Below are 20365 nucleotides of genomic sequence, written 5' to 3'. Positions count from 1 at the left end.
TCTATAGAGAGCCACCGCCACCTCGTCTCTCAGAGCAGGACACAAACCCTAACAAAACATCAAAAAAGCATAAGAAAACGAAAACCCTCCCGTTGGCAAAGGCCGGGATCCACTGCGCCTCCATGACCCTAAAGGCCACAAAGGACGAGGCAGACCGACGGCGTCGCCGACGGGAGGCGCAGAACCCAGAGGGTCAGTGGCGGCTAGGTTGAGGATGCGGCCGGGTTGCGTGGCTGAACGATGCGATAAAAATCGAGTTTTGTATTGTGACCAGATTGAACTTTACCAAACAAATCTCATGGCCAAAACATTGACTTTTTTTTGGAGTAGGAGTAAGACCAATTTTTTTCTAGCCAACATTGACCAATCCATGGGTAAGAAGGAAAAAAAAAACCAAACCAACTTTTTGCCTAGCTACCGGCAAGAAAAAAAACCTTTTTTGGCTTACCTAACTTTTCGATATTAAGGACGCTTGTCACAGAAACCAAACATACAGCCCGAACCACCGAGACACGCAAAGGACAGGCCCGAAAAACCCACCGAGCCCTGCCGATCCAGGGTCCAGGGGCACGGATGCGAATATTCCTGCGATCCCAGGAGGCATTTCGAAAACGCGAGACATCGGGACGGGGGATGCGGGATCGCATTGGCTTGCGCAAGGGGTCCCGCTCCCCGGTATAAAATTTACTCCTCCGGCATCGTCCCCGGATCTCCACTGAGCCAGCCACCACCAACAAAAAAACACGCATCGACGATACGAGCAACGCAGCCGCCCCTCGCCGGCGACGAGTGCTAGGCCATGGATTCCGACTACGGCGTGCCGCGCGAGCTCTCGGAGGTGCAGCAGAACCGGACTCTCTACCAGCCCGAGCTGCCCCCCTGCCTCCAGGTACACACTGCACGCGCCGCCTCCCCATTACCACCGCCCCGCCGCCCCCGCGTGTCAGATCTGCCGCGTCCACGGCCGCGAGGCGCCAGATCCCGCATTGCTCCCCGGCCGGATCGGCCCCGTCGGCGCCAGGGCTTGCTGTTCGTTTGCTTCCGATGTGTTTCGGGGGGCGTTAAGCTTAGGCGTCTCATCTGCCACTGATCTGACGCGACTGTCGCTTTCGGGTGGCGAGGCCGGATCTGATTCGTGGTCGACGCTGCCTGCGGCGTGATAATTGTGACCACCGCTAGCGTAGATGGCTCGGGTTGCCCGACTCGCGGCGGGACCGCAGTGCACGAGAATCTCAGAAAGTTCAGTTTAGTTGCAGTGTTTGTGCTTTTATGGGTGGTAGTGGAAGCTTGGAGCTGGGATTAAAGTGATGGATTCTTCTCTAGGATCCATGGTTTTGTTGACTTAAGGTTGACTAGGCAAATGCTTTGAAATTTAACTTTTCTCCTGTTTGGGATAGTGTTTGACTGGTGCCTTGATAGGTTGTGTGTGTGCTGTGGATGGCTCTGCTCATGCTCTGAGTTTTTCCCCATGTAAACCAGGGCACTACTGTGAGGGTGGAGTATGGTGATGTGGCGATCGCTGCTGATCCCGCCGGCGCTCATGTGATCAGCCACGCGTACCCCCACACATACGGGCAGCCACTGGCTCATTTCCTCAGGAAGGCGGCTAATGTTCCCGATGCTAAAGTCATATCAGAGCACCCTGCCGTCAGGTATTACAATATCCGTTGTATGTTTCAACATGCTGATAAGTAGCAAGAGCATTGTTTTACCATGATGATCTGATATTAGAAATTCTTATGAGAAAACAGAAGCAGAAATTTACTTCGAGCTCTCTTGCTCTCACCGTGTGCTCTCGCGCGCGCGCACACACAACCATCTGATTGTTTTGTTTTTGGATGAAGGGTTGGTATTGTGTTCTGTGGAAGGCAGTCCCCGGGAGGCCACAATGTCATATGGGGACTCCATGAGGCCATCAAAGCTCACAACGTGAACAGCAAACTTATTGGTTTCCTCGGTGAGTAAATTCCTAATTTTATATTTTCCAGGTTACAGGAATATATTGGTTGTGTTATAGTCACCAAGGTTTTATTTTGAATTATTACATTGGTACTTGAAAGTTTCTCCGAACGATATACTACAAGGTCTCCCTCACATAATTTGTTTTATGTCTGCTATCCAAAATATAAGACACACTGATACTTAAAACTCTGGCCAGGGCCTTAATTCCACTTGGCTGTGGCTGTATCCTTGCATACCTGTTTCCCTACACGGCTACACATAGTTAACATTTCAACTTATATTTAGTTCATTGAAGTATGTAGACCTCTTACATATCCATTATGTGTTTTTTGGTCGATACAGGAGGAACCGACGGTCTTCTTGCACAAAAAACCTTGGAGATCACAAATGAAGTTCTTTCTTCCTACAAAAACCAAGGTGGTTATGATATGCTTGGTCGGACTAAGGATCAAATCAGAACAACGGAGCAAGTCAATGGTGCAATGGCTACTTGCCAGGCTTTGAAGTTGGATGCTCTTGTAATAATCGGAGGTATGCTATGTGACAACATGAACCTAGCAAGATTTTAAGTACACTATACATTTGTTTTAATCCTAAATCAGTGTTCTTTCTTTGAAGGTGTCACATCAAATACAGATGCTGCTCAACTTGCTGAGACTTTTGCTGAGGCAAAGTGCGCAACAAAGGTAACCTGAAAATCCTTGTTAACTGATTCTTCACCTTAATTCTGGATCTCTTGTGTCCAGTGCAAGTATGTACCTTCTGTAAATGATTCTGACACATTCTGTATTGAATAGGTTGTAGGTGTTCCTGTAACTTTGAATGGGGACCTTAAGAACCAGTTTGTTGAGACAACTGTTGGTTTCGATACCATATGCAAGGTAGGGAGTACTGAATTCAATTACTGTGTTGATACTTAACTTTATGATGGTTCCACTATCTCCATACATAGTGCATAATCATATCTTGTGGTTGCATTTGTGAGTTCATCTTATTAGCTATGTAATTGTTTTCCCAGCTTGCAAATTTCTTTGTATTGCTATGCTATCTTTGTAGTTTTTATTAATTTATTTCATGGTTTCTAGTGGTTCCTGAACTTGCATATACTGTTCTAACAGGTGAACTCGCAACTTATAAGCAATATGTGCACTGATGCTCTATCTGCTGAGAAGGTAATATAACGCAACACATAGTAGATGTCATTCTATTTTGGCATACTTTCTTGTCATGGCTTTTTTTCAACCTATAGCTGCTTCATTGATTTATTTGGTTAACACCTGGAGACAAGAAATGTCTGATAGAATAGGATATGCTATTATATTCACAGTTTACTTGACCCTACTATGAGGTCCACATATAGGGTGTACACAAGTTTGGCCTAGGCTATTTGCTCCATAGTGTGGTAGTAAATGTCTTTGGATTCTTCCACTGTTTCCTGATTTTTTGATTTCCTATATGAAGCATGCTCCCTATTTTCTCAGTATTCATATTAGGTAAATACTTAGATTCCCTAGAAGGCTTTCTGCTCGTTTCTGTACAAATTCAAATTACAGAATTAAACTATTCTACTTTGTTGCTTTATTCTTTCTGGCAGTATTACTATTTCATCCGTATGATGGGAAGGAAGGCTTCTCATGTGGCATTGGAGTGTGCTCTTCAATCGCATCCAAATATGGTTTGAATATTTTCATTTCACTTGTCCCTGCTTGTTGTATATCCAAAAATTCCTTACATGTTTTTTAACCCGTATCATATGCTCAGGTTATCCTTGGCGAGGAGGTTGCAGCATCAAAACTCACAATTTTTGATATCACAAAGCAGATATGTGATGCAGTTCAGGCGAGAGCTGAAAAAGGTAAGTCTTCTTTTGTTTTGTTTTGTCTATGAGTTGTGAGATCATGTAACCTTATCTTGCCATTTGAATGTTTTAATTTATCAATGCTTTGAATTATAATTTTCACAGACAAGAATCATGGAGTTATACTTATTCCTGAGGGCCTTGTGGAGAGTATTCCTGAATTATATGCTCTTCTACAGGTAAATATATATACATATATATATATATGTATTTGTTGTATGATTAAGGATTTACGAGATATCCCAGCTCTGAGATAAATAACAGTTTCCCTCCTACATAATTCAAACACAGATCACCTGCTTGTTATGTAAAAAAAAGTATTGATTTACAACTTCACTGATGATAGCTGTTGACTGTAGGAAATTAATGGCCTCCATGGTAAAGGTGTTTCCGTTGAGAATATCTCTTCTCAACTTTCACCTTGGGCATCTGCGCTATTTGAGTTTTTGCCCCAATTTATTAGGCAGCAGGTATGCATTGTCTCAGTTAATTCACAGAATCCCACAATTGACATCAGGTTTCTGTTGCTTCAACATAGTTGTTTTTATAATGCAGCTGCTTCTCCGTCCTGAATCTGATGACTCAGCTCAACTTTCTCAGGTACTGCAACACATGAAATCATCTTTCGATCATTGATGTAAAGTTGATATGTTTTTTTTATCCTTTATTATTGCTGATTCAAACATGTTCATCTGTGCAGATTGAAACCGAAAAGCTTCTAGCTCAATTGGTTGAGACCGAAATGAACAAACGTTTGGTATGCATTTTCTGTGGATTTGCTCGCAACTGCCAGTTTAATTGGATGCCCAGTTTTGATGGCACAAGCAATGGTTCTGTGAGCTCATAATGTGTTTCTCTTGTAATCTTGCAGAAGGAAGGCACTTACAAAGGAAAGAAGTTCAATGCAATCTGTCACTTCTTTGGCTACCAAGCTAGGGGTGCAATGCCTTCGAAGTTTGACTGTGATTATGCCTATGCAAGTTCCAGCTCACCTTACTAATTTTGACTTAGCAAATTGCTTTGCTGTCTATTTATCTTTGAGCTGTTGATTTCAGGTTCTGGGACATGTGTGCTACCACATCTTGGCAGCTGGTTTGAACGGTTACATGGCTACTGTGACAAATCTTAAGAGTCCCCTGAACAAGTGGCGATGTGGTGCTGCTCCTATTTCGGTAAGTTTGTCACTATCACCACAAAACCTTTTAGTTCATGTAACCAGTCCATTTTTACAAGTGTAGTAGTAGCGGGTAAAGGGAATGCGGAACTCACATCTGTTTTCTTGTGATCAGTCCATGATGACCGTGAAGCGATGGTCACGTGGCCCTGCAACCACACAAATCGGGAAGCCAGCTGTGCATATGGCTAGCGTTGACTTGAGAGGAAAAGCATACGAGTAAGTACGGAATTTGTTGATTTTATTTTTGAAAAGAAAGGCTGTCATGTTTTTCAACTCGTAACTATGTTAGCCAAGGAGCTGCTTCTTCATCTGTTAGTTTTATGCTAGTATAGTAAAGATATGTAAACCTCATCTGCAAACGTTTGGTATGCACTTGACTTGTTTTCCAGGATGTTGAGGCAGAATTCATCCAGCTGCTTGCTGGAAGACATCTACAGAAACCCTGGGCCACTCCAATTCGAAGGGCCAGGTGCTGATGCCAAGCCTATTTCACTGTGCGTCGAGGATCAAGACTACATGGGCAGGATCAAGAAATTGCAGGAATACTTGGAGAAGGTAGTTTTCATGAATCAATAAGATCTTAGCTCGAGGCCATCAAAGCACAGCACCTCTCATTGATAACAAGATTCTGCTTCGTGATGTCTAACTCTTGTACGTGGTGCAGGTGAAGAGCATAGTGAAGCCTGGGTGCTCGCAGGATGTTCTCAAGGCGGCACTGAGTGCCATGTCTTCGGTGACGGAGACACTGGCTATCATGACTTCCTCTTCCACTGGCCAGCCCCCACTCTGAAGGCCAAGCACTTGAGTTGGTTACGAATCTACTACGCATTTCCTGATTCTCTTTTGCTCCATCTGACGGTTGGGTTTCGAGACAGTGATCTTGTCATCACATGGTTTATTCTTTTCCTAGATTTTCGGGAAGTTTTATGATCATTTTTGGCTCTGATAGCGTATGCGGGTGTACTATTGGCGAGATTCAGCTTGAATAATTTTGATCAAACTGTCGGCTGTGATCTATTAATAATCTAAATTTTGAGAGGGTCCATCTCTAGCTCTCTCTTTGATTCATAGGAGAACCACAGGAGCAGTTCAATTCTGATGGGAAAAACAAATGGTGGCCGTGATCATTGTTGTGATTTCCATCTTGAAGAAAGGTGGCGGCGTTGCGTCATCGGGACGTGGATGCAATTCCTGTTTCTTAGTTTTTCTTAGGAGATCCTTCAGAAATTTCACTCCATTGGCAGCCACCTAGCTTTTTAATGAAACTACTGTGTCAGATCACTTGCTGCAATTTAGTTTATGAATGGAACCGGCGCTGAAGGGATAAGGTAGATATAAAATGGGAAACGAGTGATTACCGAGGAAAGAGTGGTGTGTGGTCCCAGCATAAATCAGCCGGCTGTTTTAAAGTGTTTTCTTATTTATTTTCACTTGAAGTAAATCCCATGTTAGTCTAAAATTGTCTAATCCTAATTGGACTATGGACGCTTCCGTGTGTTCTAACCTGTGTATATGTTAGTGTCTGATCCTAATTGAACTTTGGATGTTGTTTGTTTTCTTTTCATCTTCCATGGTCGTAGCGGTCCGTGAAGGACACAAACAACACCAAATCCAACTTCATTAAGAAAGATATATACTATATCACTAAGCTCCTCAGGATTAGAGGTCTCTAATTGGAATTTGGCCATCTAATTTTGACCGGGTCAACCACTTCTCAGAACTCTGTCATCTAATTTTTTATACAACATTTTGCTTTCTAATTTTTAAATCTTCACAATAATCGAGGATTCAATTTACAATTGGATTACCAGATTTTGAGCGGGTCAACAATTTCTCAAGGAGCTCCCCCATTTAATATTTTTATTATCTATGTTTCCTAATTTTGAAGCTCTTTCATTTGATTGAGGTATTTAATTTTGTATTTGGTTGATGATTTTGATTGGGCCAATGGCTTTTCAAATCAATCAGCAGCAACTGGCCTATGAAAAACATATCAACCTCTCGCAGACTCCCATCATCCAAAAAAAAGCGCCACCATATGATACTATAGCACAAATATAGTACGTGCAACCATGGAGGAAAAAATATCTCACATAAATATGGGTTGATTAGCGAATAACACAAAATCACGTAGCAAAAGGCCCACCAAATAACCGCATTATAAATAAACATAAAACACACTCCATTATCTCCCAAATTTCAGCGGCAATCGGCCAAACTATATATGGTTATTGGCTTTTTGAAAGTCAAATTTCTTTAACGCTGAGCAAGTTCAGAGCCAAAACTATCGACATCCACAATATTAAACAAAAAATATATAAAAATTCATTTCATGACGAATCTAATAACACCGATTTGATATTATGAATTTTGATATATTTCTCTACAAATTTAATTAAATTTAAAGAGGTTTGACTTTTCAAAAAGTAAAAGACCATATATTTTGAAATAGAGTGAGTAAATAAATTTAAGAATCTCAACAAATTCAAGCAACAAAGCGCGCCAACCCTTGCAGTCATCACTAAACCTGACATGTTTTTTTGTGGGACTTTCACAGCGGCAGCGTGAATTGAGTTTGAATTATTTTCTTCCTTGGCGTACTCAGTCGCCCTAAGGCCATCTCCAACGCAGGAGTGCCACAACCGCATGTTGGCTAGCAGTAATATTTTGTACACATTTTCTAACGTCCAATTCTTAGTGATGCATCAGGAAAATGACTGAAAATCAATAAAAAAATTATGAAAACTGCCGGGATTTAATCCCCCTAGCACCCAGGCCGGTGCAACCCCAACATCATGCAACGTGAGTTATTCTGTTGGAATAATGGCCACCACCATATATATATAGAAGTCTATAATTATTTTGTTGGAATTGTGGCCACCACCATGTATATAGAAGACCCCTTTCATTCCTTATTTTCTCTCTCAAGTTGTGTTCATGCATGTCTCATAATCCATTTAACAGTCCTCTCTTTTTCTTTCCTTATTAATCTGTCACGTATAAAGATGGACAAATTAGCTTCTCTTTCTTTTCTTACTTCTGAAGTTAATTAGACTGTCTTTCCTTCCTTTAGACCCTCTTTCCTTCCTCATATGTCGTAATTCCCGAGACGGGTCTTTTCTCGTTTACAACTCATATTACAATGCTAAGTAGAGTTATTTTTTGTCTCCATAAGCTAACTTGCCGAACTGTCTCTTATGTTTCTCTTTCTCCTAATTTTTAGCACAAAGCTCTTCCCTGAATCTGCACAGTACAGATAGCTAGCACACTATCGCACTAGGTTTTGGGCAAGCATAGGTAACAATTCTTGCATATAGGTTTGGCTGCAACCTGGAACATTTTGCAGCACATATTTGGTTTTGTCTCTCTGTTCATAGGCTTAAACATACAGGTTCATAAATGATCCCTAAAGATCTCACAGACAGGTCTATATCCAATTGCTTTAACAAAGGCAGGTGCATATTACACTGATAATCCTCCATCCCAACTTATCATGAACATATATGAAGTATGTCAAGAGAAAGCTAAAACAACTGCATAGGCCCTACAGAATTTCTTTATAGGTGGCAGGTGCGACAACTATTGATGGCTGGCATTGCCTGTTTCCATACTTGAATGGAAGGATGTACACATACTTAAAAACGATGGAGGATTAGTAAATAAACTGGGATGGTTACATGCTAGGTAATAAAGCTCATCGATCATGAATAAAGCAAGTGAGCAAGCCTAATAGTAACATTGGCTTAAGTAGAAGAACATGATGTTGAACATATATCAGTGGATGCCTTATTTGTGGAGCATTTCTTCAATCACTTCAGAGACGAAATTAAAGTGTCAGGAATTTTCCGAAAAATTTGTTGACATATACCAAAAATTTAGAATAATTACCAAAAGAACAAAGAAAACCAAAAAAGAACAAAATAAACAAAAGAACATACCAAAAAAATGAAGAAACAAAGTGCATAAGAAAAGAAATGAAAAAATAATGAAAAGATGGAGAAGAAAAAAGAAAACAAAAATAAAATAAAAATGTTGACTATGTATCAAGTAGTCCGCGCTTCCCCTGTAACCCCGAACGGAGATAGGAAAAAAAAGTAGAAACAAGAAAAACTCCAAACTTTTACCTCAAGTAGTATGCGCCTCCTTTGCATCCACAAAGGCAACATTGGAGTATTGGCTAGTAGCTCGTATCGCGATTGACGCAAGCCCCCGCACACTCCCATTTTTCTTCATAATTTTTTTATTCTTTGTATGTATGTGCTAATGGGCCGGTCTGATTATCCCACACGCTTCAGCGAAAAAACCATCCCTCTATCTTCGTAATTTTTCTATTCCTTGTATGTATGTGCTAATGGGCCGGGCCGATTATCCCATACGCTTCACCGAGAAAATCATTCTTTCTTTGTAAATTTTCTATTCTTTGTGTGTATGTGCTAATGGGCCGGCCCGAGAAATCCATCTTTCTTCTTAATTTTTCTATTCTTTGTATGTATGTGCCAATGGGCCGGCCAGACTATCCCAAACGCTTCAGCCAGAAAACCATCCGTCTCGCGCTTAAGGCGCGACCTAGTGCTCGCGGCAATTTGTAGGGCTACAAACTAAAACTACAATGGAGCCAATGGGCCGGCCCAGGGTTGAGCGGCGTGGATGCGTCCGCTATAAAGGAAGTGGAAACCTCTCCTCTCCCAAATCGTGTAGTTACAAGTTCAGAAAGAACCCTAAGATTCCGCCCCCTTCAAAAAAAAAAAAAAGATTCCGCCCCCTTCACTCCTCTTCGATCCTTCCTTTTTTTAGAAAAGGAGGATGCACCCCAGCCTCTACATCTGGACGATGCATACGGCCACTTTATTAATTATTAAGTACAAAAGACCTTACAAAGTAGTACATCAGTAAATCTGAAGCCATCATCTAGACAATATCTGTCGCTACTCTTACCCCCTTGATGCAGTGGTGCTGAATGTCCGAGCCTAATACCAAACAGACATCGCACCAAATCCTAACATCTAATGCCGGATGCCCCATCCTAGCCACATACCGGGACTGGGTCATGCGCCGATCCGGCGCACTCACCGAGGCTGCCGCCGTCTTCTTTCACTGATCTATCTTCAGAGCAGGTACTCACGCACAGACCTTGCCAGGCCTGCCGTCGACGCCACCATGGCGCCAAATAGCTCGACCACCCTGCGCTCGTCCATCCAGCTGCATCCGTCGTCGATATGCAGCTGCACCATGCCGCCACCACTCGTCGTCAATGACGCGGTAGATACAACGCCGCACCACCTGACAACCTCCACACCATCGCCACTGCTGGAGCTACTCGGAGCCCACCATCCACAACATCTCTCCCCCGAACAGCAGTTCCTCCCAAGACGACGCCTCCATGGAGGATGCGACGCGCAGGACGCCGCCGCCACCGCCCAATCCAGACTGAATTTTGGACTTTCGTCCGGGAGGGGTTCAGGGGTGGATAGGGGGGACCTCGACTTCACCTCCAGGAAGGGTAACGGCATCAAGTGACGTCGCCGATGCCGGGCCGAACACGCCGACCAAAGTTTCCTCCGGTCCCCATCCTATGTCACCAAACCTCCGTGTACACCGGATCCGGCAAGCCACGATCCGAAACCCGCGATGATGAAAGAGCCATGGGGCTCAACCCACCAGAAAGGAGGATCGAGAAGAACTCCTTGTATATCTTCAGACGCCGAATCCAACGATCTGACGTGGCCAGCGACGATCATCACCACCCCGCAACGGCCGACGGAGTCCGAAGAAAAGATCCCGATGGATCCAATCTGGATCCGGCGGCACCTGCGACCACCGGTCAGGCCAACGTAGCCACCACCTCACAACATGCAGGTCACCACCGCCGCGCCGCGCATGACGCCGATGGAAGACCCGCCCGCCGTGCCGCCGGACTCCACGTTCGCCCGGCGTTCCTCTGGATCCCGCTGTCCCGCGCCAGCCAAGACGGAGAGGATGGGGAGAAGCCCCGCCGCCGCCCAGCCGGCCAGGCTTCGCCCGGCGGCGCTATGGACGGCGGCGAAGAGAGGGAGAGGAGGAGGAGACTCGAGGGGTGGCGGCTAGGGTTTTCCCCCTGGGTCGCCCGCGGGGGCGACGCGACTTCGATCCTTCCTTTGGATTAGTCTTATCGGCGGCCACCGATGCTCTGCATCCCACCATACCAGGTTACGAAGGCAGGCCCCCGGGTACGCAACGGGAGCGGTGATTTCTCCGGGGGGTATTTTCTACCACCATCTCCGGCTTTACCGGACTGGGGGCTGGAACCTGCCGCGTCGAGTTGGATCCGTCTAGATCTTACTACCGATGCACGCCAGGAACACCATCTTCATCTTCACCCACGCGAGGAACGTGAACCAAAGAAGGTGATCCTAATCCCAACTCAGTTTCTACAGATGATACACAGATTCATACAACTACTGAAACTGCGACTGGATCACATGATTTTTGCATCAAACTGGCTTATCACATCAGTATTTTTCCCCATTGGCCTTAAACATTATTCCCTCTTAAACAAATGTAAGATCTTATACTATTTGTTTACAGAGGGAGTGCATCCTCTTTTTTTGATTCTTTCCTAAACCACAACAGCTCACTAATTTTTTGGGACTGTTAATGGCGCAGTCAAGAAATAATGTTGAACCCGAAGTGACCACAATTATGATCTGGAACGTGCCCCACTCTGCCTACTGTGAGGACCTGTAAGTTTGTCTCGCAATGATTTTGGATCAAGATGTTGTCCCTTTTGCCTCTTACCCCTTCCTTTCTTTGGATGGTTGTGTAGGAGGAGCATCTTTGAGGGAGTCAATGGGATCGTTGCTGTTTACTACAGTAGTTTGAGACGTATTATGCTTGTGGATTTTGTGACCAGGCAAGCTGCACGCAAGGTAAATTGGTTGTCATACCTCAACGTTCCTGTGGGTTCTGGAACAAACACCCAGTAGTTGCTAGAGTTGCACAGCAAGAATATTTACAAATAAATATTTATGCAATCTGTTTGAGTTGTTTATGGCATGTGAGGTTTATGCAATAGCACCATAAAACGTCTGTATATATGATTTGATCTGCCTTCACTCCAGGATAATTTTGACACCTACTGCTTATTTCGATTTCACTATGTGAGGTATCTGATTATGGCACTGTAAATCAATCCTGCAGGCTCGCAATTTGCTGAGGGACAATCGGGCGATGAGCAATTGGCTGAGGAATTACTCACTCAACACTGCATTCTTTCACAATAAGAAGTATGTCTTTGACAGGTGACCTCTTTCCCTCTCTTTGCACACCCTTTGCCTTACTTGTTATTCTAGATCTGTAGTGGGTTAGTTTGTTGTTTCTCTTTTGACTTCAGAAAGTTTCAGATATTCGTCATTGCCTTGGGCAAGGTCTGGAACTTCTGTATGCATTCATGGCCTTGATTCATCTCTCCATGTTGACGAGGTAAAATCATCTTGTACATAATTGACTGCTAAGTCCTTGGTCACTTCAGTTTGCCGTTATATTGTAATTTAATTAACTGATTATCCTCTCCAGATAAGAACAATGCTTGCAGGACACTTCGGCCCCAACAATGAAGGAATTTGACTGCTGTTATCCGTATGCAACATGCATCATATTGTCACAAATATCCGTATTGTCGGGTGGCTTAGTTGTAACTCTGCAACCTTTGCAATTTGACTGCTGTTATCACATACATTGCTTTTGTCTGGTGGTGCTTGAAGATATCTAATTCTCTGATATGCCGTTTGTGGTCGGTTGCCTTCTTAGAGCCATTCAAGTGATATATAAATTTGTCCTCGAGAGATGATTTTGAAATTGCTATGGATTCTCTTGGTTGAATGACTCGGTTTTCTTTTAGCAGCCATTTGATCCTAGATGGGACACTGGGACCCATAAATTTGGATGAATTGGTTATGGTTGATTAATTATTCATGTTTACAACACCATCCTCTAGTCTCTCTTATCACGTATGCCTTTATCTTTGCTACTAAGTGTTAAGTTGGGAAAATATTGTACTAAGTGTTAAGTTCACTCATCAAGGACCTTCTGCACACGATCCTGTTCACTCGTCAACTGTGTGGATTCGTGGAAGGGGTGTTGGGACCGGTGCTACACATAGAAAATGGAACATGTTTACATAATATAATACTAGTAAATATGCCCGTGTGTTGCTATGGGTTGATTTAATTGAATTTTCGGGCCATGGAGAATTTAGTCAACGTCAATTTTTCACATATTTGTAATTTGAACCCAAATGTTAACCTAGCATTATTATATGTTTTTTTGAAGTAAAAATATGAACCGGATATTGCTGAAGTTATTTATTTGGCCGCTGCGAGGCGTCATCCGACTGATTTCTGAAAATCAGCAGGGGCATGAGTCGTGCGATCCGTGTTGCATGACCGTCAGATGTCAGTGCGCGTGGAGCTACGGACGCAAACAAATTCTCGTACAAGAATCGTATGCATGGTGACGTATGCATGGTGACGTATGCATAGCACGTCTGAGCTTTTGGCCTGCATCATTAGGAAGCCTGTAAGCCACGACATACTGCTTCCATGAACTTATCAAGGCCACTCCTTCAGCATGCAAAACATTGCTGACAGAATCACAGAAGACGGAGCAAAAAGCTCACCAGTGTCTGTTCTTCCAAGTTCCAACATCCCCAACCTACGTACATGCTGGCTTCTAGAGATGCACATCAAGATAATGCAAGGTGCTTTGCCGTATCCTGCATCAGTACAACCGTATGACTCTGAAGAAATCTCGCAGCGACGTCCTCCACCCATGCCCTCTTCATCACCTCCTGAGCCTCTGCCACTCCCCGCCGCAACACCATGTCCCCATCATCGTCTCGACCACCTCAACCACCTTGCGACTCTTCACGACTGGGATGGTACCTGCACGGTGGATGGTACCACCTGAGGCGGATGGTATCTGCATGACGGATAGATGAGAGGTGGGACGACGACGTAGGCAAAGCGGCACGGTGACTGGGTGGAGAGGCTTGGATGGTGCAACAACGGGCCGACTAGGGAGGAAGTGCATGTAGAACAAGAGGGAAGGGTCGGAGACGCGAGTGGGGTTTTAGGTGGGCCCGAGGTGTTCAAGTCCTAGAAGAAGAAGAAGAGGAAGAATGTCGATAGATGCTCCAACAACAACACCTCCAGGAAGGGAATGGCACTAGATCACGGGTTTTCACTTCGATGGAGAGTCTGAGTAAACTCCATTTAATGCCTTTAACGAGGGAACACTGTTGAAAGTGCAACTAATCCCCGGTGGTTTTGGTAATTCTTAACAACATATACATCATTGAACTAATGCCTATTCAAAGAATATTTCAGGAAAGTTCAGTTTAGGTATGGCTATGAGATATGAATGTGGACCCCTCAAATGCAAAGGACAAAGCATTGGCAAAATCTCCAAGACTCTACATTTTTTGGTTAAGTGATCAAAGATCACATTAAGTTCATAGGAAAGCCAGCACTATTAAAAGAGGACAAGGTTTTGATCATGAGTCATTTGCTCAAGTGCTTAGAGATATTGCTCCAAAAACCCTCAACCACACCCTCACAATCCTATTTGTCCAAAACCCTAAAGTCACTCCCGTCCCACTGAGATACACTTGATAGAGCCACTGCCTAAACCCTAGAAACTCGGTCTCACCGAGATGACATTTGGTCCCACCGAAGTGCATTGGCAAACCTTCTGTAACCTATTTGTTTCATCTCAAAATTTCCGAGTGAAATGGATCGGTGTCACCGAAGCGTGGAAAGTGCTAAGGTCATCATCAATCGGTCCCACCGAGTGGATTCATCCGGTCTCACCGAAATGCCTAAAGTTCAAACTTTTTGCACTGGTCGGTCTCATCGACTGTTTTCACCTGGTCCCACCGAGTTGTGCATAAAGTGTGTAACAATTAGATTTTTGGTGAAGGCTATATATACCCCACCCACACCACCTACTCTCATACAGAGGACGAAGCTACCACTTCCCATATCATTTTCTGAGAGAGAACCACCTACACTTGTGTTGAAATCAACAGGATTCCACTCCAACCTTTGATCCTTGATTTCTAGCCCCCTCAAGTTGCTTTCCACTTCAATCCTTCTTCTACTACTATGCCAAATCTGTGAGAGAGTGATTGAGTGTTGATGAGACTATCTTTTGAAGCACAACAGAAAGGAGTTCATCATCAACAACGACATCTATTACCTTTTGGAGAGTGGTGTCTCCTAGATTGGTAGGTGCCACTTGAGAGCCTCCAAATCTCGTGGAGTTGCATCAAGGAGTTTGTAAGGGCAAGGAGATCGCCTACTTCGTGAAGATCTACCCCGAGTGAGACTAGTCCTTCGTGGACGGAAGTCATGATGTCATAGACAAGGTTGCTTCTTCGTGAACCCTTCGTGGGTCGATTCCTTCGTGGAATCACGCATCCGTTACCCTTCATGGGTTGAAATATCCATCAACATGGACGTATGATAGCACCATCTATCGGAACCATGCCAAAAATCACCATATCTTCATTGCGTTTGATTTCTCCGATCCCTCCTTTTACGTTCATATGCAAAGTCTTTGCTTTCCGTTGCCTACTATCTAGACTTGCATGCGTAGGGTGTTGTTTGACTTGTGTGAATTGCTAAAGCTTGCAAAGAACTAACATTGGAAAAAGGCTAGGTTTTATTTGTCAAGTACCCTAATCACCCTCCTCTAGACCTACTTATGATCCTACAGTTGCGTGAACGACACCATTACTAGGTTCGCCTAATTAAGGTTGTACTTACAATTTTACCACTGGGACTCAAGCCCCTGCACTCAAAAAGCACCGTCGAGGTCGCTCTAAGATGCCACCACATGCCTATCTAGCGTTGCATAGCTGCGCAGACGCACAATCCTGATATGTACCTAGCTAAACAATTAGAACTATACTCACACAACACATGCCGCCGAGCTTCTCGTAGGGATGCCCGTTATCACCTCCGGCCACATGCCGCCCAGAGTCCATACCACCCACACAGAGCCAATTTAGGCCAATCACATGAGGCACTTCAGGCAAGTGGAAAGCCACACATAAAAAAGAAGTTGAGTCGACTTCTTGGCCATGTCGAGCACTCCAATCCTCTCCACTGAGGGATACATCCAATCATCGAAGCGTGCTGCCTGGAACGTGTATTCGAAGGCTAAAACCCACTGACCTTGCGCCCCATAGAGACAGTTGAATAGCGAATGTGCGCAACCATGCCAGTCCGCAAATCACCTTCATGTAGGAGCAAGAAGATGTGTCGCCGCTGCCAACGAGAACGAGAATTAAGAAAATTCACCATGTTGTGAATCAGGAAATAAAAAGCCCCCACCGCAAATCGCCGCCACCGTCATTGACGCCACAACCCGTCGTCGCAGTGCCCCCACAGCCACTATGGCATGGCCACTGCCTAGACGCCTGGGGGTCGCCGCCCTGGCGTTCGACCTCCATAAATTCGTGCGCCGTGCAGGGCCATCACAACACTTCAGCTACGAGAACCTTTTTAGCGCAAGGAGATGTTCCCGCCATGCAGGCTTTGCCGGTCATCTTCCTCTGGCTACAGCAACGTGGGTCGAGAGGGGAGGAGGCGGGGGTGGTGGCTAGGGTTTCGCCCAACCGCACCATGAGTGAGTCATTGTATCACAAGTATATGCACGCCACAACTAGCAAAATATCTTTTTCGGGCGAGTACTTGAACGAAGGTGTTTCCAAAACAGGCGGACAACTTCTCGCAAAAAAACAACATGCCGACAACAGTTTTCAGCGACTTGTAGAAATCGTTGGTACGATGCTCAAAAAAAAAGAAAAAAAGAAATCGTTGGTACCACAGCGTTACAATCATACAAAGAAGTGCAGCGGGGCTGCACGCTCCTGCCAAATTAGCTCACACACGTGCTGTCTGCTACTAGAATTCACACTGCACGCCTGCATGCATGCAGGACAAGATTCAGTGCAGCTGCATGGCTGTGAAGAACTCTCCGAGTGCCGTCCTGGACGATCTGCCATCCTCCGCCCACGCCCTCTTCATCAGCTCCCGGACCTCCACCACCCGCCGCCGCATCGCCGTGTCCCCCATCACCGTCTCGATCACCTCCGCCACCTCGCGGCTCTCCGCGACCGGGCTCTCCGGGTCGTTCCCCCGCGCCAGCTCCACGCACGCGCCCCAGTCCTCCGCCAGCATCTTGACGTTGTAGAACTGCTCCGCCGAGAGCGGCCACCCGACGATGGGCACGCCGTGCGTCAGGCTCTCCAGCACCGAGTTCCACCCGCAGTGGCTCAGGAACGCCCCCGTGGAGACGTGCGCGAGGATCCTCACCTGCGGCGCCCATCCATGGAGCAGGAGGCCCCGGCTAGCAGCGCTCGCCCGCGCCTCGAACCCCTCCGGCAGACACTCTTCGGCGCCGTCGACGTCGAGCGCCGCCGGCAGCCGGAAGGCCCAGACGAAAGGCCGGCCGGTGGACTCCAGTGCCGTGGCCAGCTCCATCATCTGCTTCGGAAGTATCGAGTTCTGCGGCCCGAACGAGATGTACAGAACGGATGCCCTCTGCTGCGAGTCCAGCCAGCGCATGACGGCGGCGTCGGTCTCGGACGGGGCCGTATCCGAACCGGAACCATCGCGGACGAGAGCGCCGATGGGCCAGACCTGGACCTTGCTGCCGATAGTGCGGTGCACCATGGCTAGTCCGGTTGGCTCCAGCTCCTCTACCGTGTTCACCAGCACCGCGTCCGTCAGGTACCCATGCCGTATCTGCCGGTGCATGTACGCAGTCACCCGGTCCATGCCGGGAGACGGGCCGGAGAGAAACACCTGTGACAGCTGGGATCGGTGGAGCTCCACCTCCGGGTGCTCGAGCAGGCGGAGCAGCTGACCGTCGTCGTGGAAAGGCAGAGCCGGCATGTTCTTCCACAGGGCGTGCAGGATGGCCGTGCCGAGCGCGCCGCAGAACACGAGGATAGCGTGCCCGCACCCGCGCCGGCGCGCGACGCGCACCGTCCACGCGACGAACACGTCGGCGATGACGACGCAGTCGTCCTTGTCCTCGACGAGGCCGGAGACGTAGGCGTCGAAGGCGGGCTCGAGCGACTCGAAGGCCTCGAAGAGGAGGAGGAACGCCGGGAGCGGGAGGGAGATAGTGGACTCGCAGTCGGCTGGGAGGCCGTGGTCGGCCGGGACGAACGGCAGCGCGTGGAAGCTGATGACCGAGGACGAGGGCGACGCGGAGGAGGAAGCGCGTAGGGCGGCAACGTTGCGCGGGGTTGAGACGATGGTAATCTTGACGTCGGCGGGGAGGGCTCGGCGGAGGAGCCGCGCGACTTCTAGCAAGGCGGCGAGGTGGCCCTGGCCGGGGAAGGGGAACAGAAGGACGTGCTTGGTGCTGGTCGTGGCCATGGATGCGGGAATGGTACGTGCGGCTGTTTTTCTGTACGCGGCGTACGCTGCTGGCATGAGAGCATCTCCAACAGGCGCCGGTCGCGTCGCGCGCAAAAAGCAGATATGCCGCGTGCGTATCGTCTGGTTTGACGCGGCACGCAGTGCTGGCTCCAGGAGCCGCGTTAAAATGCAGCGCGTGCGCGCCGTTCCAACAGCACACGCGACTCACACAAACAACATATACATTAGAAAACAAAAGCAAAAAAATAAAAAACAAACAAAAATAAATAGTTTAATTTCGTTTATTACAACTCAAACAAACAGTTTATCGTTTAATACAACAAATAGTGCAATTAAACACAACAAATAGTTCAACAATACAATAACGAACGCACAAATCATGATGCTCTTTGTCGTCCATTCCATGCCCACCACTCCCCAATGAGATCCTTCTGAAGATCATTATGCGCTGCAGGACGTCGAATGACATGATATGAGGCAACAAAACGGGCCACCCTTTCAGCCGTCCGTCGCACTCGCATGGGATATCCCAAGAGCTCATACTGAGAGTAGTCTACATCTTGGCCACGCTCATTCTCGATGATCATGTTATGCATGATCACACAAGCGTGCATTATGTACCAAAGCATCTTTTGATCCCAAAATCTAGCTGACCCTCTCACAATAGCAAATTGGGCTTGCAAAATCCCAAAAACTCTCTCCACATCTTTTCTAGCCGCCGCCTGAGCATTGTGGAAATCAAGATTTTTCTTACCTTCTGGCTTTTTCAACGGCTTGACAAAGGTTTACCACTTTGGATAGATGCCATCCGCTAGATAATAGCCATAGTTGCATGTACGACCATTTGCTACAAACTGCACCGGTGGCAACTCCCCATTTGCAATCTTACTCATCAGTGGTGACCGGTTGACAACATTGATGTCATTCAAAGATCCAGGCATTCCAAAGAATGCATGCCAAATCCAAGTCTCTTGATCGGCCACCGCTTCAAGGATTATAGTGGAACCCTTTTTTTGGCCGTGGAATTGCCCATGCCATGCCTTTGGACAATTCTTCCAAGTCCAATGCATGCAATCTATTGAGCCAAGTATGCCAGGAAAACCGCGAGCTTTGTTCATCGCTAAAAGCCTTGCGACGTCTTCAGCTTTGGGAGATCTCAAATACTCCTCGCCAAAGACTTGCACAATTCCGACTGCGAAACGCTTGACACACATGATGGCTTGGCTCTCACCCATAGCCAAGTGATCATCAACTAGATCAGCCGGTATACCGTATGCCAACATACGCAAAGCGGTTGTCACCTTCTGAAAGGTGCTATGCCCGAGCTCTCCGACGGCATTCCTCCTTTGCTGAAAAAAGCGGTCATGACTCGCTAGTTTCTCTGCAATGCGCCTGAACAACTCGGTGCTCATCCTAAATCGGCGACGAAAATACGACTCGGGGTATGTGGGATTCTCCGCAAAATAATGCCTGATCAATCTGTTGTGGGCATCGATCCTATCCCTCCAAATTTTTTGCCGACCCATAACCGAACCACCGTGCTTCGATTTTTTATTAATATGCATAGCTAGGATCATTGCAAGATCCTCCTCCTCTTTCATATCAAATTCTTCTTCGGAAGAATCATACGACGAACTCATCTACAATGTTGAATACTATGCTATAAATAAAAAACTACAATCAACATGCATGAAATTCATGGCTTTTGGGCAATACATACCTTCTAGGCGTTTTGTCGAACACCTTGCGGGCGCCGAGCGGCAGCGAGCGCGCGGGCGCTGTTCGTCGGCGGACCAGCACGCGCGTGGGGCGGCGGGCCTAGAGGGGGGCCGGAGAAAGCGCGCGCGGGGCGGGGATAGGCCGGGGAAGCGCCGGAACGGTCGCCGAGTGGCGCGGTCGGCGGCGGCGGCGCGGCTGGATGGGGGGTGGGAGGTG

The 20365-nt window shown here is 46.6% G+C and overlaps 4 protein-coding genes across 4 annotated transcripts; 2 read left to right on the top strand and 2 right to left on the bottom strand.

Annotated features, from left to right (window-relative positions):
- Positions 1-680: 680 nt before the first annotated feature.
- Positions 681-6065, top strand: LOC125527654 (pyrophosphate--fructose 6-phosphate 1-phosphotransferase subunit alpha). The gene is made up of 18 exons (XM_048692164.2): positions 681-889; positions 1480-1652; positions 1845-1957; positions 2305-2493; positions 2581-2648; positions 2760-2843; positions 3081-3134; positions 3557-3637; positions 3724-3817; positions 3926-3999; positions 4180-4290; positions 4376-4420; positions 4521-4577; positions 4692-4796; positions 4876-4992; positions 5110-5213; positions 5387-5552; positions 5662-6065. Exons 1-18 carry the CDS (start codon positions 800-802, stop codon positions 5785-5787), a joined length of 1851 nt encoding a protein of 616 aa, XP_048548121.1. The 5' UTR covers positions 681-799; the 3' UTR covers positions 5788-6065.
- Positions 6066-11158: 5093 nt separating this feature from the next.
- On the top strand, positions 11159-12599 carry LOC147965864 (uncharacterized). Its single transcript, XM_087527797.1, has 6 exons — positions 11159-11380; positions 11640-11716; positions 11800-11902; positions 12174-12274; positions 12377-12455; positions 12549-12599. The coding sequence occupies exons 1-6, from the start codon at positions 11159-11161 to the stop codon at positions 12597-12599; spliced, it is 633 nt and encodes a 210-aa protein (XP_087383923.1).
- A 4137-nt stretch (positions 12600-16736) lies between these two features.
- On the bottom strand, positions 16737-18482 carry LOC147965863 (UDP-glycosyltransferase 92A1-like). The gene has a single exon (XM_087526972.1). The coding sequence runs from the start codon at positions 18425-18427 to the stop codon at positions 16985-16987; it is 1443 nt and encodes a 480-aa protein (XP_087383098.1). The 5' UTR covers positions 18428-18482; the 3' UTR covers positions 16737-16984.
- A 733-nt stretch (positions 18483-19215) lies between these two features.
- LOC147965862 (uncharacterized) lies at positions 19216-20070 on the bottom strand. Its single transcript, XM_087530638.1, has one exon. It carries the CDS (start codon positions 20068-20070, stop codon positions 19216-19218), a length of 855 nt encoding a protein of 284 aa, XP_087386764.1.
- Positions 20071-20365: the final 295 nt, after the last annotated feature.

This window comes from Triticum urartu, chromosome 6A, assembly GCF_056163025.1.
Source record: "Triticum urartu cultivar PI428250 chromosome 6A, HENAU_Tu73, whole genome shotgun sequence".
NCBI lineage: Eukaryota > Viridiplantae > Streptophyta > Magnoliopsida > Poales > Poaceae > Triticum > Triticum urartu.
This window is presented reverse-complemented; position numbering and strand designations above follow the sequence as displayed.

Excerpts from the sequence above, each read along its gene's own strand:
- LOC147965862 (XM_087530638.1), bottom strand. The coding sequence starts at position 20,070 with ATGAGTTCGTCGTATGATTCTTCCGAAGAAGAATTTGATATGAAAGAG.
- LOC125527654 (XM_048692164.2), top strand. The coding sequence starts at position 800 with ATGGATTCCGACTACGGCGTGCCGCGCGAGCTCTCGGAGGTGCAGCAG. Across the intron at positions 2,844-3,080 it reads GTTTCGATACCATATGCAAG|GTGAACTCGCAACTTATAAG; the intron begins GTAGGGAGTACT and ends CTGTTCTAACAG. Across the intron at positions 4,797-4,875 it reads TTGACTGTGATTATGCCTAT|GTTCTGGGACATGTGTGCTA; the intron begins GCAAGTTCCAGC and ends TGTTGATTTCAG.
- LOC147965863 (XM_087526972.1), bottom strand. The coding sequence starts at position 18,427 with ATGGCCACGACCAGCACCAAGCACGTCCTTCTGTTCCCCTTCCCCGGC.
- LOC147965864 (XM_087527797.1), top strand. The coding sequence starts at position 11,159 with ATGCTCTGCATCCCACCATACCAGGTTACGAAGGCAGGCCCCCGGGTA. Across the intron at positions 11,381-11,639 it reads AGGAACGTGAACCAAAGAAG|TCAAGAAATAATGTTGAACC; the intron begins GTGATCCTAATC and ends TTAATGGCGCAG. Across the intron at positions 11,903-12,173 it reads CCAGGCAAGCTGCACGCAAG|GCTCGCAATTTGCTGAGGGA; the intron begins GTAAATTGGTTG and ends TCAATCCTGCAG.